This window comes from Dioscorea cayenensis, chromosome 1 (assembly GCF_009730915.1).
Source record: "Dioscorea cayenensis subsp. rotundata cultivar TDr96_F1 chromosome 1, TDr96_F1_v2_PseudoChromosome.rev07_lg8_w22 25.fasta, whole genome shotgun sequence".
In the NCBI taxonomy this organism is placed as follows: domain Eukaryota; kingdom Viridiplantae; phylum Streptophyta; class Magnoliopsida; order Dioscoreales; family Dioscoreaceae; genus Dioscorea; species Dioscorea cayenensis.
The window spans coordinates 4,727,012-4,747,837 of NC_052471.1; the positions used below are offsets into that span (position 1 = coordinate 4,727,012).

General features: G+C 30.5%; 1 protein-coding gene and 1 long non-coding RNA gene across 2 annotated transcripts in view; one reads left to right on the plus strand and one right to left on the minus strand.

Moving 5' to 3' along the window:
- Positions 1–6,887: 6,887 nt before the first annotated feature.
- LOC120263281 lies at positions 6,888–10,475 on the minus strand. Its single transcript, XR_005537034.1, has 3 exons — positions 10,357–10,475; positions 8,353–8,464; positions 6,888–7,270 (listed from the first exon to the last, which is right to left on the minus strand). It is a non-coding gene; the product is annotated as an uncharacterized LOC120263281 (long non-coding RNA).
- Positions 10,476–13,250: 2,775 nt separating this feature from the next.
- The window catches only part of LOC120260754 (protein argonaute 1B-like), a 36,206-nt gene continuing 28,630 nt past the window's right edge, over positions 13,251–20,826 (plus strand). Inside the window, exon 1 of the mRNA XM_039268315.1 lies at positions 13,251–13,379. Within this exon, the coding sequence (XP_039124249.1) occupies positions 13,325–13,379 (55 nt within the window). The 5' untranslated portion in view covers positions 13,251–13,324. The remainder of the gene's footprint in view (positions 13,380–20,826) is intronic.

Consider the following 20,826-nt stretch of genomic DNA (forward strand, 5'->3'; position numbering starts at 1 on the left):
TCTCTCTCTCTCTCTCTCTTTCTCTTTCTCTATTCACAGATCACGAGGTGTAGTTTTTAACAATATTTTATATATATATATTCTCTTCATTACTAAGTTAATATATAAATAATATAAGCTATTTCTTTATATGTTAATGAATATATATATATATATATAAATAGAGAGAACAAATGGGAAAAGAAAGGAATTGTTTGTCACGGGCTTCTGAACATCTGTGGAAAAAATATAATATTCATGATGGAATGAGAGGAATTTTTGGCTTTTGAGTTTTGACTCTTCCTTCTTCCTCTTCAGTCTCCATTAAAATGTTTTTGTACACACAAAGAGAGAGAAAGAGTGAGAGAAGTCTCTGATGAGAGTGCAAGAGTGTCATGAGTACATGCACAGAACAAACCTGAACTTGCTCTTTGGTTTTCAATATTTTCTATATTTTAGGATTAGGGTTAGGGTTAGGTCTAGGGTATTAGAGTTTGCTTATAAAGGAAAGTTTCATTTTTATATATTAAAAAAAGCAGAAATATTGAATTTACCATTTTACCCACATGCAAACCCTAGTTTTTACAAGTGTGGAGAGAAAAAAGAGAGATAAAATGGGTATTCAAACATGGAAACATCTCACATCTTGTCACAAAGTCAGCTCTGTTAGGTAGAACCAATGGTATAACAGTAGTAAAATCCCCACTACCCATAAACCCTAACCCTAACCCTAACCCTAACCCTAGAAAGAGAGAGAGAGAGAGAGAAAGCAGTGAGATATAATGAAGATGGATGTTGTGCAATACATGTGTCCATGAGTTCAAATGGGTGTTCTAGATGGAAATTAGGGCATTTCAAATCAGTCATAGATGGTGCCAAGTGCCAACTTCTTGGAAAGAGGATTATTATAACAACAACAACAACAACATTAATAAGTAGCAAGAAAGAAAGAAAGAGAGAGAGAGAGAGTTTGAAAGAAGAAGTATATAAAGAGAGGACCAGACTGCAGCATCTGAAAAAAGGAATTGAAAGCCATATCTGGCTGCATCTGAAAATTCCTCCTGGACATGCCAGAGGTTGGCAAATACCTAATAAAGTTGTCTTGCTAGGGTTTTTTTTAAAAAAATATATATAATACCTATTGGGTGTTTTTGTCATATGGATGATGAACCCTGTTATCTTTGTATAAATTGTTTTTTTTTTTAAACTTTGTACAAATTATTAAATAATATTTTTAAAATTATGAATTGATATTAAAAATGTTTACAATCTAAATAAATTTTGTATAGCTTACCTATAATTTTACTTTTTTTTTTTAAAGTTGTGTTCATCATCATGTTTTTAACTATTATATTATAACAATAAAATAATATTAATTTTATATTTTAAATAGGGTTTTAAATTCTAGTTAAAGGTAGTTCATATTTCAAACATCATGACAAGATGAAAATTTATGTATAATACTTTTAAAACATATACATATGTATAGCTATTAAAATATCAAAAACTTGAGCCATTTAAAAGCATAATGAGAGCAAAATTCCTTTCCCGTTAGTTACATTTAGTTCACCTTTTTTATTAGAAATTTTCATTAATCACATTAGCTACCATTATAGCAAAAAAAAAGGAAGAAAATATTTAATGTTCTACTTAAGGTTTTTAAATTTTAGTTTGACCAACACCCGTCGTCTGTGGACCATTACATCAACATCTAATATTAATATATTATCCCCTCCACCCCACCCTCATCATATGGGAACCGTTAGATCAACATCTAGTGATCCCTCCACTCCATCCCACCTCTCGCCCCCATGTTCCCCTTCTCCCATGATATTAATATTCTTAAATGATTTATGTTTAATTTCACAAATTTTGATTTTATATCACAAAAATTTATTAGATAAGCTTTGTCTATTTTTAAAAGATGTGATTGTATATATTTTTAAGATATAATGTTTTACAATTTCATTATACTTTTCTACTATAGTAGAACAAATTTTTTTTTTTGTTTATGAAATATAAACAATATGAATATCCTACGCAACAGATCAAAGCTAATAGGTAATAAACCAAGAAATCTTAAAAACTTACGGTATTTCATAGTGTGTATACATTTAACAAATGTATATGTATATATGTATGTATGTTGTATATAAATAACCATTGAACATAGAAAAAGAAAAGAAAAATAAAAGGAAAGGAAGAAGAAGCATGCATGAGACAGAGAGAGGTAGAACCCTAAAAGCAGACAGAAGGATGTCTGAGAGATCCTTTCCTTTTGTCTCAAGCACACAATCTCACCACTCTTTTAATTAAATACCATTATAAAAGTGAGTGACAAACCATTACAAAAACTCCACCTCTCCATCATCCTACCTACTCTACCCTTACATTAAAAAAAATAAAAAGCAAAGAAAGAATATATAAATAAATGGACAAACTCTGTCTTCCACCTTCCCAAATCCCTATATATATATAATTAATAATAAAAAAGAAGTTTTTTTCAATATTCTTTTTACTTGTTTGTGAAAAGAAGGAAAGAAAAGAAAGAACTAAGAATGAACAAATTTCATTGGTTTGTTTGAGAAAAAGCATTTGTTTTGTAGTGAAGAGCTAGAGAGCTATGCATATCTCTTCACTGTAGTCCCTACTCTGAACCATAATCTCTTCTCCTCTACAAAAGGAACAACCATTTATTACTTTTTATTACTTTCCTTCTTTGCTTGTTATTCCTTGCATTGCTTTAATACTTATTCAATGCTTCTCTTCTTCTTCTTCTTCAAAATTTTATCTTGTTTTTTAATTTTTAATATTAATTTAGATTTTTTTTTCAAGTGGAGAAAAGAATAATATTGGCAAAATCAGATAGAGAATAAAGGTGGAAAAAGATATGGTTTTTTTTAAAATTTTGATCCACTATGTTTTTTTAACCAACCCAAATGAGATAATGAGAGTCTACCCCTCTTTTAACAGTTATTTTTTGGATACACAAAGATTACCACTTGTATCAGTCACAATTAATAAATATATGACAAAATTATGCACTTTAATATTGACTTATTATAATATTAAAAAAAAGTCTTATTTCAAAACCAACTAATATCATTGTATCAACAAGTTAAATCAAACCATCAAGAAATTAACCCAAAACTTTCACCTATAATTATAAATATGAAACTTATTAAAATAATGCCTCTTTTTAATATTAGTTATTTATAGAGATAAAAAAAAACTTGCACAATTTAATTTTTAATGCTAATCCAACATTAGAAAAATGAAATAAAAAGGAAAAATGTGGATAACTATAATTAGATGATCAATGAAACTGAGAAAGTAAATGATGAAACATGATAAAAGGAAGATAAAAACACAATTGAATTAACTTTATAAGTTTCTCATCATAATAACATGATAGATAAAAAATAAAATTGAACACACACACATACCAATGAATTCCACTTCCTAATTGACATGTATTAATAAAATTCTTCACAATAACCAATTTTTTTTTAAAAAAAATATTATAAAATCCGAAATTTTATTTTATAAATTGTATATACCCACAATTACACACACACACACATATATATATATCCTCCTCAATTTTCTTCTTTAATATAATCCTTAAAAAAAAGTTTTAGTTTCAAAAAAATTTTAAGTATAAAACTACAATAATTTTATTGCTAGATAGATTCTAAATTATTAATTTTATTTTATCATTCATGTTAGATAAATATTATATTATATATATATATATATATATATATATATATGAGGACCGGTAATCTAAGGATGCTTTTAGATTTAAAATCTAGAGACGTCCGTTCACGCTGTTGGATAGTAATCATGTAACTATGATCATAATAAACAGTACCAAAACGCGTTATACAATATATTTATATAAATAAACCATCCATTGGATAATAATCCAATGATTGTAATTAAAAAGTTCATAGAGAAAAGTAACCTATGGACGTATCTAAATTATCATTTTCATATATATATATATGAACAATAACATAATTACTCAATTTTTTTAATCCAATAATAATAATATCTAAATTACCATTTCCATGTATATATATGAACAATAACCAAATTACTCAATTTAATTAATCCAATAATAATAATAAATGCCCATCGTTCACGAATCTCAAAGCATTACCATAACAGGCGGGACAAGCAAAACCTCGTCAGCATCCGAACCCGTTAACGTCACACGCAACCGGGTTTCCCCATCAAGAATGACACGTTAACAGTAAAAACCTACCCAAACTTCCGTTCCAGTCCCTCAATCCCAAATTTCCCAAAATCCTCATAAATTCCCTTTTGGTCCCCCACAATAAATACATAAAATTCAAGGGTGTTGTCAGAAAATTTAAATAAATAAATAAAATAAAATAAAAGAGAATGATGGTGAGGTTCCAGCAGAACGAATGATGATATGAAGGACGGTGTGACCAGGCCATTCAGCCCGAATTCGTTCCAACCCAAATAAATTCTCATAATTAAATTTTGGTTGTTTGTGCACAATTGTCCACAACTAATAATAATTACTTCTTGGACTTATCTGCAAAAAAATAATATATTTTTATATTCGCATAATCACATATTCGGCGTCGAGGGCGCCGGTTTTCTTGGCCTGCGGATTGCCATGCGTTGAGATGCGTGTTTTGATTGTGGGGCCCTTCACGCATTGAAGGAGATGAATGGTGGTGTCCCTGAGGGCTTAAATGTAATTATTGGCTTTATTAAGGGAGTAAATGGAAAATTAGTATTATGTGGGTCAACTGTGTGAGGTCACAGAGGGCTTAAATGTAATTATTGGGTTTGTTAAGGGGGTAAATGGAAAATTAATATTATGTGAGTTATTTTTAGTGATTTTAATGACTTTGATTTTATTTTTATTATATTTGTATTTAATAAAAAAATTATTATAAGGAAATGTTTGAATTTTATTTGGTGTTTTCCTCTTTGATCCTAACTGTATATTTGCATTAATTAATTTTTAAGTCTTTTGGAGTTTATTTTAAGCCGTAATGGATTTTTAATATTGATAATTATCCAACAATTAAATAAAATGAGAAGTTATTAGTGTTTATTATGCTTCGGTGCAAATAATTTAAGTCATATATTATGAGTAATGATATTTTATGTTAAAAGTTTTTAGAATATGTTTTCCGAAACATGCAAATGCTATGTGAGTATTCATGTCACTCTTTTTTTTTTGACCTTGATCATCTTTTTTCTTTTAAAAAATAATTTATACTCATGATTTAACCATTAAATCTAAACCATAAACATGTAATAAAAAACTAGAAATTCCTCTATAAATCCTAAGAGTTTTGTGGTTTACAGTTTAGATTTAGAGTTTAGGCTTTATGATATAGTTTGGTATTTAGGGATTAATGTTTTAGAATTATGGGTATAGAGTTATATTACTTGAATTTAAGATTTTAGGGTTTTAGATTCAGTGTTTTACAATGGTTTATAGTTTTAGACTTTAGGATTTATATAATTTGAATTTTAAATTTATGGAAGAAGAAATGACGTGGATGTCAACTTTACATCCACATCATTCACGAAATCTAGCATTGCTCATATATTATTTATTACTATAAATATCATTTTGTAAAGCGGATCGCTCATCCTTTTAAAATTTTATTTACAAAAGGTGTCAAATTTTACTTAAGAAATTATAACATGGTTATTCATTAAATAGAATTTGAGAAAAATAATTAATAATATATAGTGGGCCGTTTTGGGGCCTATATTGGTAGAATAGTGCTAACACAGCCCAAAGCCCAACTATTTTATTTTCTTTAGTAGTAACTATTAATTTGAAAAGTTAGACGAAATTTTTTATTTAGATATTTGCATACATATATGATTATTTAATTATATAATTAGGGAATTAAATATGAATTTTTGAAACATTTATTAATATATATGCAAAAAAAATCTCATATTATCTTTATATTGTTGGGAAATAATTGGGCCGACGAGATAATTGTCGAATTGGGCCTTAAAGTAATTGAGCTTTCGGGTTAAAAAGTTATTCTTGTGAATAAAACTCTCTATATATACACACACACACGGTAGTTGTATAATATGTTTTGAGAGAGTTTGAATGAAGGTTTTTAAAATATTTTAAAAATTTTTCCTTTTACATTTAAGTATTTGTTTTGTATTAGATGTGATATTAGTTTCCAAAAATGTTTAATTCAATTTATTTGTTTGCATTGGATGTTCAATTAGACATTTCAAACAATTATAATTATTAAAAAATATTTTTATTTTGTAGGAAAAAAAGTATATCAACTATTGTTTGGAACTAGGATGCAAATAGGGCGGGGAACGTCCATTCCCCTCTAGAACTTCCTCAACGGGGCGGGGATTCCCCATAATAACCACCCCCCTTCTCCCCCGTGAGAAAACCCCTCCCCAACTTCCGAGATGGGGATAGGGAATGTATTCTCCGCCCTGCTCCCCGTCGGGATTTCCTAGCTTTTAAATTAAATATTATATATATATATATATATATATATAATATTTAATTTTATTTATTAAAAAAATCAATATTAATATAATATTATATTTATTAAATATTTGGATTTAAAAAATATATATATTTGGTATTTATTAATAATGTTTTAGATTTTTAGTAAAAGTAGTGTTACTTAAAATTTTAATCAAAATTTTTTTATTTTCTATTATAAATAAATATGTTATAATAAAATTAAGATTAGATAAAATAAGATATTTATCAACTTTAATGAAATCCCAACTTGTATGTATAACATTTTAGGAATGAATCTGTACTTTTAATCTACTTTTAAATTTTATGATATTTGTAATAATTAGTTTATTGTTTCCGATACATTATATTATGTTTATTTTGAGGAATATTTTGTTTATTTTTTTAATTTCATATATGATGTGTTACATTTGTAATGTTGTAGAAAAAAAATTTGGTAGAGTGTGTGTCACGCCCCGACCCTAGACGGGCACGTGACAACCGCTACGACAACAAGGAGTGGACCCTGCCGCATCCTACCTCCTACTCATCGTAAGGCTCAAAACAAACCCGCTACCACAATGAACTGAAGAGGGAAACAACCTCCACTACAGAACCAGCCAGGTTCCAAATACAACCAGAAAATACAAATATACAAAAAGTGAGTCTAGTGCATCCATAAAATTTACATGCACACTGCACTAACCTAAACAATGTGAAAAATAGTAAGTCACCCCACTGCCTGCCTAGCACAACCCAGTCCAACGTCGCAACCTGAGAAAGAAGAACATAGAGTACTGAGTAACAAATGTTATCCAGTGAGTGGTGACAGCATAGATATAACAGAATAGTAAAGCATTCCAAATAGTAATTACCACAATACTATAACAAGGTAGCTCCAAATATTCAATAGAGTAACAGATACCATAATGATTTATAAATAATACATGTAAGTCAAATTTTCCGACGAAAATATAAATCTTTTTGTGAGAGATTACCATCCTAAGAGCGACAGCTGGGCTTCGCCCCCTCATCACAGTCCACAATGATATAAATATTCGTGAGAGACTGCCCTCCTAAGAGCGACAGCTAGGCTTCGCCCCTCATCACATTCCAAAAATAATATCATTATGTGTGAGAGACTGCCATTCTAAGAACGACAACTGGGCTTCGCCCCCTCATCACAATCCACAAATGATATCAATATTAGCACAACTGAACAATAAAACCAATCTCAAGTCATTGGCCTGAAAACACTCTCTGACTTAGCCGCCGTCGCGACTAGGTTGATAGCCATCGAGGTATTCATAACCTTGACGTTGGCCATTGAGATCCCCGTGTGGTGACCCCGGGTTTCTCACATAAAAGACCCCCTTTCAATGGCTCCGCACACCTCTTGACCAAGGTAAACTAGGGTTAACCACGCCGCCTCCCATTAGGCCGGACGTGGAACCCATCCACTATAGTGGCGGACTAATGTCCATGTAACCATCAAAAATCCAAATACCACGATGCAATTCTTTCCAATTCCAACTCGAGGAATCAAGCATACGATGTGTAAATACAGAAAATATACATCAATCTATATTGCCTTTGCATGTAAAATACGTATATATATACACATAAACATGCATCTTTCAAAATACATATGTATAAGTATACTAGAATCATCTTTGCCAAAATAACTCCATACTCAAAATATCCATATATATATATATATATATATATATATATAGATATATAGATATATATAGCAAATGAAATCTGGTTTAGCATCAAATTCATGATATAAAACATATAAAGAAATACTATCATACTCTTATTAAATCTATGCAATTAACAATTAAACCACTCACTGAACACGTCGTCTCATCTTGAGACGCTCTCACAGGTCGGCAATTTCCTTCCCCTGGGAGGAAGCTTCACCACCTAGGGCCCGTTTGGTATAATGTAAAGTTGTTACTTTCCCTGCAAAGTAAGAGGGGTGAATCTATTTCAAGCGTTTGGTTATTAAAAATAATATGGTCTCCCTGTAATCACTTTTCACTTGACTAGGGAAAGTGATTCACCGGGGGGGTGGTGTGAAAGTGTTTACACCGTTGGATGGGAAAGTTTGGTAATTGTCAAATTACCAAACTACCCTTTATTACATAAAACTCTTTCTCGTTTGTTTTGTCTTTGAAAAAACCCTAATGCGATCATATTTCCAATTCGGTGAAGAGTTGTCGCTACTTCTGAATCGGAGAAATCCTGGTAATATTTTTTTCTCAAGTTTGTTAGATTATTTTGTGTTAAATTTTTTTGTTAAATTTTTTTCTTGGTGTAAAAATTCATATTTTTAAATGGATCAAAGATAAATAAATTTCATATTTGTTTGGATAAAAATTTTTTTATTGGAGAATTTTTTTGTTTTGATTAAATCAAATCTATGTTGAAATAATAATCCAACATGATAAGATAAGAACTTGAGACATATATATTTTACTTGTCCACGATTGTTTTTTTTTTAATTCCCACGAAAAATTGTTCTGTATTTGTAGTGAATCAAAGTTTTTAAAATATATGAGATATATAAATAAATATTAAGTAGAAGCATTCAAATCAAAATATTAATTCCTTATTTTAACAATATTATTTCTTGTCTCTTTATCATGTTTTGCATAACATATATTTTTATTTTTATGGGATTTAATTGTAGATATAATGGTGCAAACCTTTTTCTTATGTTCATAAATTTCATATTTTGCTAATTTTTGTTAACTTGGTAAAATTTATGCAAATGAAAAAGGATGCCTTTTTGATATTTACAAAGTTGATGAAATTCAATGTAATTCATCAACATTTTTAGGGTTTTTGCTTGCGAATTTCATACATTCTTTTTGAAAAATTGGTTTATTGAACTTCATATATATCTTCTTTTTTTTCCCTAAGATTTATGTTGTTGTAATAGAAAAATCTTGAGTAATAGATATGATGTAGATAATAAAACTACTTTGAAAACAAAAGTAATGTGAACTAGTGTGGATAATCAAATGGTTCTACTTAAATAAATATTAAGTAGAACCATTTGATTTTTTTTTTTTAATTTATGAAGAATAGGTTAATTATTATTTGGACTAAGTTAATAATATTATTAGAGTTGAATAAAAACCCAAATTTAGTAACTATAACAACTAAGGGCAAAAATGAGAATAAACCTAATTTTACATTGAAAACAAGTTCATACCAAACGTGGGAATTAAGTTTGCATGCAAAGTAATTACAATTTTGATTTGGATAACCAAACGTTGTAATGTTATTTTGCAGGTAAAATAATTGCATGCAAAGTCTTTCCCTGCAAAGAATGCAACTCTAATGAACCCAAAAACAATTATTAGGGGAAACAAAGTAAAACTAATGAACACCAGAACGGAAACTAAAATGCATGCGAATGCAAGGTTACATGTCGAACATGTAACTCTAAGTATTAGGGGATAAGGGCGTCATTTTGGACCCAAATGACCTCAGGTCAAAGTAAAATAAGTTCCAATGAGTTCCTAGGAAGAAGGACTTTGATTTGGACCAAAGAATTACAAGAAATGCCAAGTTTTCCCGGTGCTACAGTGTTTTTAGATAGCTACAGTAATCCGCGAATTTGCTACAGTAAAACCTGGCCTTAATCAATGGTTAATCGACGATTTACAACTCCAAATCGTGAAATTTCTTCACAAACATACCCACAAATGAATCACAAGATAGAGGGCTTTGATTTGAGTCTAAAAACAACTCAAACCAAGGTTGATTTCTAGGGTTTCAAGGATTTTCGAAAACAATTAAATACGAGGAAAATACAAAGAAATAACCTTGAATTGAAACCTTACCAAGCTCCAGAGAGTGGGAGGAATGGAATAGGGGTATTGATTTGTTGAACAACTCGACAACAAATTTTTTTTTTTCGAAATTTTGGATGCTCGGCCGAAGAAGGAAAACAAGAAGAAAAACGTAGAAGGAAAAGAGAAATGAGAGAAAGGGATGAGAGCCACATTGCTCTCTTATCCTTAACAATTTCAAATGACCACAATGCCCTCAATACTAAAAAAAGAAAGAAAAAATGTCCAAATGACCGTTTTGCCCCTGGTTTTCGGCTAGTTTTCACACACAACCCACTATGCAATCATGCAAAGATGCCACTAGTGCAAAATTTTCATTTTGCCCCTAATACATGCACAAAAATCGAAAAAAGGGCAAAAGGTCCAAAAATTAGGACAGGGTACCACAATGTGGATTCCCCGATTCCGCGGAGAAGTGCGGGAGGGGTGGGGGGGATGTCTCCTCTACAGGAAATTTTGAGACAGGGAATCTCCACCCCATGGGAAGCGGGAATAGGGATAGAGATCTCATTCCCCTCTCTGCCTTTGCCCCACTTGCATCAAAGCCTTTAAATCTTTGGTTCGTGAGTTAAATGGTTCAATTGTTAGTTATTTTAGTAAATGCTAGGTTATCAAAAATATTTTTAAATATTATTTTAGAATTATAAACTATTTTTTAATTATATGATATATAACACGTAATATAATATTTATTACAATTTGTTAAATTAAAAATAAATAATTAAAAACCAAATAATTAATCAATTTTTTATATATATTAAATATGATATTAATAATTAAAAGTTTTTAATTTTACATATTTGTTTGTTTATGTAATAAATGTCTACAAGATTTTTTTTAAAACTAAAGATATCCAAATTGTTTCCATTGTAGAAATTCTTCAATCACAGCATTAGAGTTTTCAATATGTTTTTTTACACAATATTGTTTTAAAACACTTAAAATTTAAAATAAAAATTAAAAAAATAAAAACTCCGATACAAAGCAAGAAAATTTATCAACTATATATTTATATACAAAGTTTAATTCTGGGATAAAAAAATAGCAAAATTTCATTAATGTTTTTTATTTGCTTCTAATTTATATGAAATTAATTGGGAATGTAAACAAAAAGACATGATGTTTCATTACAACCACTTCATTGTTTCATTAATCATTTTCTTATATAATAATACCAATAATATTTGGCTCTTTTTTCCCTTGGACTATCACATTGCTTGTCCAAATGGCAAGCAAGGACATTACTTTCCTTCAAATAAATCATAACATAATCTTTGTCGCTTCGCCATATTTTCTAAGCTATCATAATATTATAATTTTACTCGAAATTTTTATTCATAACTGTTTCTTTACTTGGTGTTATTTTTTTTATACATACCAATAATTTGAGGATGATTATTATTTGCAAAAAATTAAAATGAACTTTGAATTTATAATTAAATATTTTTTTTTATGGTAAATTACCTAGTTATTACTTAATTTATTAGATATTTATTAATTTATTAGATGTTTATGCGTTTGTTATTTTTTTATATACCAATAATTTGAGGATTATTATTATTTGTAAAATTTAAAATGGATTTTGAATTTATAATTAAACATTTTTATGGTAAATTACCTAGTTATTACTTAATTTATTAGATATTTATGCGTTAAATTATTATGATTTTATTTGAATAAATATTGAATAAATATGTCTGTACATTTAATCAATATGATTCGATAATACATCCATTTGTTTATTTATAAATTTATATGGTTATTGTACTAAAAATTTAGTGTTTTATCCGATGCTACTAAAAGAAAAACTAAACTAAACTAAAAACAAAAAAAAAAAAAAATTGTTTATAATGTTTAGCATTATCAAGTCATGTCTTGCCATCATTATTACCAAAATTAAATATTTGAAGGACAAAAGTTAACCTTTATTTGTTTTATCATTATAGTTTCAACAAAAATATTAATTCACGGAAAAATCTATTTAAAATTCAACTCTTGTGAAAATATGAAGGTTAACAATTCAAATACTACCTAAAAAGAATTTTCTTTAAAAGGGGTTTTTTTTATGTGGCTTTGCAAAAATAAAAAATTTATTATATAGCTCTATATACATGATATTTGTTTATATACTCTCACAAATCGTTTTTATTTTTTTAAATACCTTTGGAAAAAAATTTAACTATAACATTTTATAAAAACACTAAATTCAACTATTTTTGTCCACTTCTCCTCATTCATTTAAACACAGAAAAAAAATCAGGGAAAAAATATTTTATATTTTGATAAAATTTACAAATTCATCTTCGTCTATGAAAGTGTAAATATAATCAAATTCGATATTTAGAAGGGTATATTAGTAATTATAGATTGTTAGAGGCCTACATGAGTAATTTTCTCACACAAAAAAAGATCCTAGCCAATTTAATTTTAAACTATTAAATTTGTCAATATTGATGATATCATCAAAAGAATCCTCCCAACACCTTCTTTTTGTATTTTTACTGTAAAAGCATAATCAAACTCATCCAAAACACTAATTTGATTCTCTCCAAAGTTGGATAACTACAAATGCTTAAATCCAACAACACAAAACACCAAAACAATGGGCAAACTTTAAGTTACTTCTCTCTCTCTCTCTCTCTCTCTCTCTCTCTCTCTCTCTCTCTCTCTCTCTCTCTCTCTCTCTCTCTCTCTCTCTCACCAAACTCAATGATAAGAGCCTTGTAACCAAACTTAGCTAATTCTAGTCTATCATCTTAAAAAGCTCTTTATATATACTACTCTAAAACTTAAGAGTTCCATCATCATCTCTTTTCCTTTTCTTCTCATAATATAAAAAAGAAGTGCACCACCTCCACCTTTCTTTTCCTTTTTTTTCAAGCTTTTCTTTTAAACACTTTGAAGGTGTCATTTCTTGTTTTTGTGCTTTGGCATTTGGCAGTGCTGTTTCCCTTGTTTTATGGCTTCCCAATTCATGGCCTCTGATTGTGCAAAGAAGTCCTCTCTCTCAAATGGTATGTACTTTTATTTATGTGTTTCTTTTTTTTATTACTATGCTTGATTTTTTCTTTATACACTTTGTTTAGATTGCTTTCAAATAGATTTTCTTCAAGGGAAACTAAAATTCTTGCTAAAGTTATATATATATATATATATATATATATATAGACATGTTAAACGTGTGCACATCTAACAAAATTGTACATACGGTCATGAGTCCTTACTCGATCACATGGATTTGGGGCTGTTAACTAACACCCACAATTAGAAACTTGTTACCACTATTGTACTTAACAAATTTTAAACGTGAATAATGAAATTCTCATACTTAAACTTTTTACTATGTGACGAATATTACTAATCCAAAATTATATATTATATATAATCTTTTAATAAAAAATAAATTAATAATAGTTTTTAAAATTATTGAAAAAATGATTAATAGAAAAATTAAGTGAAACATGATAGATTAACAATAGAGAGTATGTCATATAATCCATTGATGTGAAGCAAGACTTAACAAGAATAGACTAATATTAGTGACACCTGCGAAACAGTTGCAAGGTGAATCTTTGACACTGCATCGCACTTTGGCCAAAATTTGGTTTGCAGATTTTAAAATTAAGTTTATGTTTTGATTAGTTATTATCATTATTATTTGAGTATTGATGAGTAATAATAAATACATGAGTTAAGTAATAATAATATTATAATAGAGGATGGCATGATCAAATAATCTAATTATATTAAACAATGCCCATTGATTGTTCATTATTTATTATTAGTGGTTTTCATTTGCATCGCAAAAATATATAATTGATATTATATTCAAGTGATTGATTATATTTAAATAAATAACTTGAGCTACTTGGGCTGACCTCAAGCTTGGTTGGGCCCATTTTAACGGGTTGATTTGGAAATAGACATATTTAGAATTTTAAATTAATTTAATAATAATAATAATAATAATAATAATAATAATAATAATAATAATAATTTAATCATTTTATGACGGAAAAAAAATTTATAGTGAAAACACAACATATGAGCTTTGTAGTCATGTAGATATCTTTTTCGATATAAAATTTGCAAACATTAAAAAAATAAAAAAATTAATAAAAATAATAACTTCCAAGCAAAAAATTAAAAAAATTAAAAAAATTATGAAATGAGACCATGTATATCCAAGTCGATGTATGTTTGAGCAAAATTTATTTATTTTTTAATGGAGTCTGAAATCTTGTATTATCTATTAATTGAAGAAATTTGAGCAACCAAACATTTCATTAAGTTTGTAGTGTGTTTAAATTAAAAAAATATATATAGAATTTATTTTAAAAAAACATTAACTAAGAATAAAATAAGAGATGATATGATTTTCAAATAAATAAATAAATAAATAAATAAAACAAGTCTCTTTCGAGATTTTTTTAATATGATTAACATATTGTTTTGAGTTTAATAACATGATAAAAGTCTTTATATTTAAAAAAAATTGTTTTTAGTCTAGAATGTTTTTTTTTTACAAAATTACCACTAACCTTATCTCTATCATCCTCCTTTTTATGATGGCCTAGCAAGTTTTAATTTAAGTTAAAAAGAGCTACAATATTGCTGATATAGTAAAAAGAAGGAAATCAAACATAAAAAATCCAAACAAACTCAATAGATGCCTTTATGAATAATCATAACACCATGAGGAAAAAAAAAACAATCTTAAAAAACAAATCCCATGGTTTAAATAGTCTTTATAAGCCGCTTTGGAAGCTTCATACATTTGTGGAACGAGGGCATCTCCAAAAATAATTTACCATGTGATGCACGTTTTGTCTGTTAATTATTTTTATTTTCTTTGGATATCTCTACATGTAGAGCTTTCATCTTAGCTTTTAATTGACGTAAGCTTGAGATTTTATGATAAATTCTCAATGTGTTCTCTGAGCAACCTTGATTAAATACTTCAAATGCATAGTCTATAAAAACATTGACCACTTCTAATTACCAATTTGTTGCTTGTTTAAGACTCATGTCCTATATTGCTTGAACTTTTGCCTTCAAGCTACACTCAGCTTCTATTTTACAGCCTCTTGCCACAATTATATTATAATTAGAATTTGAGATGAAAAACCATGCTCCATTTTCTTGGGTTAAGGCATTCCAAGAAGCATCTGTAAATATATTATAGAATGGGAAAGCATTAAAACTACTACTTTTAAATAAAGTAATCATCAGATTTTTTGCAATAGAGTCATATTTCTTCACATGATCAACTATTTTTCCAAGCTATCAGATGCAAATCTGGTTGAGTTCCTTTAAAGATTGTAAGGAAAACTCTGTATTTAGCATGTATTCAAGATATACTCAAGCATGTATTTAAAAGCATTCAACAAGTATAAAAGAGTTAGAATTCTTCAGCCTGGGATAAGCGTGCCGGAGTACTGCCCTAACGCTGAATTAGCCCCCTCGTGCGGGTTTCTACGGCCTCACTCCAAACACTAGGATACGCTAACCCAAGGTAGAAGACACTCCCCGCCTAGCACGTTCGGCGATGAGAAATAATCCAAGTGCACCCAGAAGATTCAAGCGACGATGAAGATTCAAGGGATGAAGATGATGAGAAAAGAAAAACAAAGCTTCTTTTTAATCTCACAGCTTGCAGGTTTTGTTTTTGAAGAAGAAGAATGATGATTAAGTTCTTCAGCTGCTCATATCACTCTATATATAAGTTAATCCAACGGCTATAAGGAGCACAAAGGATTAGACGTGGCCATTTTGAACCGAAACCGTGGAACCGAACCGCCAAAAACCGAAATCGGAACCGGAAAAACCGTAACCGGAACCTTCATACAAGGTTCAGTTCCGGTTTCAAAATTTAAAAACCGTGGAACCGGCGGTTCCATATGCGGTTCAACCGGCAGTTCCACAAACGGTTCAACCAAAGGTTCAAAACAAAAGTTCATATTATATTATATAAATATAATATGAATAATGTCATACTATATAAATAACGTCATTTATGATTAGGTTTTTATTTTGTTAATATCAGTAATTAGTAATTAATTAAGTAATTGCATGTTTAAAAATATTTTAAATAATTAATTAAAGATATTAACCAAATTGATTATTGATTAGGTCTGATTCTGAATACTTGATTAGCCGATTAGGTCTTATTTGTGACATTTGTACAATTTATATGTACAGTGCCATGCGAAACTTTGTTACTCATGCAAGAGGATAAGTTATAATTAATTGATTATGCCACAAATTATTAGTTACAAATTAAATATGGATTTATTAAAACAATTTAATTAACGAGAAGTACTTAAATATTCAATTCTTTAGTAGATTTCCATATTATTTTTATAATTTAATATAAAAAACAAAGACTAGACTTTATATATCTTCCGTTTTGAAACTTACAAAATTAACATAGTTCATATTAAATTATATTTATTTTATATAAATGAAAATATACTGAGTAAAATGCTCTCATGTAAAACATTTGAATCATTAAAAAAATATATAAATAAATAAAATAAAATAAACATGAATATATATATATGTGTATATATATCAATTTGCCTGATTTTGTTGATCATTTAAAGAGATATATATATATATATATAGATAAAACTCCCAAGATTTTCAATTTGTAAACTATGCAACTTATATAAGTATACTAGAAATCAAAAAGAAAAAGGAAAAAAAATAAAAATAATTCCTAAAGAAAAACAAATAACATACATGAACATTAAAAATAATAACAACAAAATAAATAAAACATTGAAACCTTGGGTGTACCGTATACCTACTAACTTAACCTACTATCTTATATTAGTATTAAATTAATTCTTGTATTTTTGTGTTAATTAATTTGAATTATTGAATTATTTAGTTAAAAAAAAACCGAACCGTATGAACCGTCAAACCGGAACCATTGAACCAAACCGCCCGAACCAGAACCGAAACCGAACCGGAACCCAACCGCCAAGAACCTTGCCTAGGCGGTTCGGTTCCGGTTCAAGGTTTCCTTGAACCGGAACCGGCGGTTCAGGAACCGTAACCGGCGGTTCCTGAACCGTGGCCATGTCTACAAAGGATGGCATCAACGGATACAAACTAGTTAATAAAGGAATGAAATATTTTATAAGCTACGATGTGAAATGTTGTGGCTTTTTAGGGAGAGGATGTGATGGGTCTGCAGGCTAAGGTATTTTAAAACAAAACCTATGATTTAGGTTTGGTTGTATTGAAGTCATAGCTCCAACAATCCCCCATTACAACCATAACCTAAATACGATCAACATCAAAGAATAATTCAACAAGATAATAAAATGATCAAAAGGAAAAGAAGCGATGAACAAAGCCTGAATCATAGGTTTCACTAGATCAAGCTAAGGTATCTTTGAAGACTTGAACCTTAACTTTTCATTAGAGTTTCCAACTGATAGAGACAGTAGTGAACTGAGTCTTGAACTACAGCTCCTTGAATCAGAATTCAACTTTAATGACAATCTAGTGATTGCACTTGGATAAACAGGGTTGGCGCGCTAGTGGCCATGCGCTCGATATCATTTCATGGAGATTATTAGAGAGTTAACCCGTTGACTCTCATAGCTGCGGCCTGACAGCTATCAACATATAGGTGAGATCTCTAGAGATATTTGTAGTGTAATATCTCGCTTAACCAGCCTTTGATCTCATTAAGAGCTATGCTCAACCTTTACACCACTACATGAGAGCACACGTCATAGGAATGGAGTTATACTATACATATCTCAAATATGCATAGGGTGCTCTCCCAGTCAACCAATCAATAGCTTCCCCTTGAACTTCTATCCTGGGATCTCCATTCAAAGAAGTAGGGTCATCATTGTTATTGACCTTTATGGGCTTAGCCCCATTCCCCTCAACGCCTCGGCTATCATTTGTCTCGATAAGCCTTTAGTCAAGCAATCTACTAAGTTTAGCTCTGACTTTATGTAATCAATGCTCACAACGTTATGCTTAAGATGTCTCCATACTGACTTGTGGCGGATCCGCATATGCCTGTTCATTTTATCGTTAGTACTTTCACGCTTGCACAGTTCAATAGCAGATTTAGAATCACAATGTATATAAATAGGAGGCATAGGAGAAGACATAACAGGAATCTCAGAAAGTAAATTTCTAATCCACTCAGCCTCTGTACATGTAGAATCAAGCTCAATCAATTCAGCTTCCATGGTACTCCTAGCATTGAGCTTCTGTTTAGCAGATTTCCATTGGATAGCTCCTCCACCAAGTAAGAATACTTGGCCTGAGGTTGATTTAAGATCTACCAAGTCAGATATCCAGTTGGCATCTGTATATCCTTCTACCACACTAGGGAATCCAGAGTACCTCAGTCCAAAAAAAAATAGAACCTTTTAGGAATCTGAGAACCCTCTCAAGAGCAAACCAGTGTTCTAGATTTGGGTTACTGGTATATCTACTCAGTCTAGATATAGAATACGCAATGCCAGGTCTAGTTCTGTTTGACAGATACATCAGGGATCCTATGATCTGAGCATAGAGATCCTGATTCACATATCACCTTTGCTCTTCTTAAGTTGTACACTGGGATCAAAAGGTGTAGCAACAGTTTATAATCCAGATATCCGTATTTCTCCAACACTTTCTCAGTGTAATAAGATTGGGATAAAGTGATGCCATATACTGATCTCGTAAGCTTGATTCCTAGGATAACATCAGCTTCTCCTAAATCTTTCATATCAAACTTACTGCTCAGGAAGTTCTTGACATCACAAATAAGATCAAGATTAGAAGCAAAGATAAGCAAATCATCAACATACAAACACACAATAACACATTTGCCATCTACTAATTTACTGTAAACACACCTGTCATAGTTGTTTACAACAAATCCATAAGAGATGATTGTAGAGTCAAACTTGGCATGCCACTGCTTTGGGGCTTGCTTCAGTCCATAATGAGATTTTACAAGTTTGCAAACCTTGTGCTCTTGTCTGGAGATAACAAAGCCTTCAGGTTGCTCCATGTAAATTTCTTCCTCTAAATCACCATTTAGGAAAGCAGTCTTTACGTCCATTTGATGGATTTCAAGACTGAAAGCAGAGCAAAGTGCTACAAGAATCCCAATGGTAGTGGTGCGAGCAACTGGTGAGTAGGTGTCAAAGTAATCAAGTTCCTCTTTCTGTCTGAACCTTTTTGCAACTAACCTGACCTTAAACTTTTCAATGGATCCATCAGGTCTCAACTTTTTCCTAAAGACCCATTTACAGCCTAAAGGTTTACTTCCAGGAGGCAGAGAAGTAAGAATCCAAGTCTGGTTACTCATGATTGAGTGATACTCATCATCTACAGCTTCTTCCCAAAACACTGAATCAACAGAAGCCATAGCCTCCTGATAAGTAGTAGGAGTATCCTCAATCATGAAGGTGACAGAATCATCACCTAGGTTCCTTTCCACTCTACCTCTTTTGCTGCTTCTAGGTTCTTGTACATGAATAGGAATTGATCTAGACGTAGAGCTAGAGATCAGAGGTATAGAAGGAGAGGGGTTGGAGGTTGATCTCAGAGGTAAGATGTTCTCAAAGTAAACATCATCTCTAGCTTCAATGATGGTGTTTCTAGCTATTTTACTCACCTCTGAGTTAATAACTAGGAATCTCCCAACATTGCTATCTAAAGCATACCCTACAAACACTGTATCTAGGGTTTTAGGGCCTATCTTCCGAGTTCTAAGATCAGGGATCTTGACTTTAGCTAGACACCCCCACACTTTGAAGTAGTTGAGCTGTGGGGCTCTTCCTTTCCAAAGTTCATAGGGTGTTATGCTATGGTCCTTAAAAAGAATCCTATTCAAGATAAAACAAGCTGAGAGCAAAGCCTCCCCCCACAAGTTCTCAGGTACACCAGAACTTAATAGCATGGCATTTACCATGTCCATCAATGTCCTGTTTTTCCTTTCAGCAACCCCATTAGCTCAGGAGTGTAACGAGCAGTAAACTCATGCACAATCCCATTCTGTTCACAGAATGAAGACATAGCATTAGAAGTATACTCTCCACCTCTATCAGTTCTAAGAACTTTAATGGTCTTACCTAGCTGGTTCTCAGCTTCGGTTTTAAAAATCATGAACTTGCTATGGGCTTCATCTTTGGATTTGATCAGGTAGGTATAACAGAATCGGGAATGACCATCGATAAAGGTAATGAAGTAATGGTTTCCCGCTCTGGTAGGAGGTCTACAAGAATCACAAATATCACTGTGGATCAAATCAAGCAGTTCAGAATTACGGTGAATACGATGGAAAGGTTTCTTGGGTAATTTGGCTTGAACACAGATCTGACATTTAGAACCTAGATCAATCTTGGATTTAGGAATCAGTTCAAGGTTCATCAACCTTCTAATGGATCCAAAGTTCACATGACCCAATCTTCCATGCCAAAGATCACA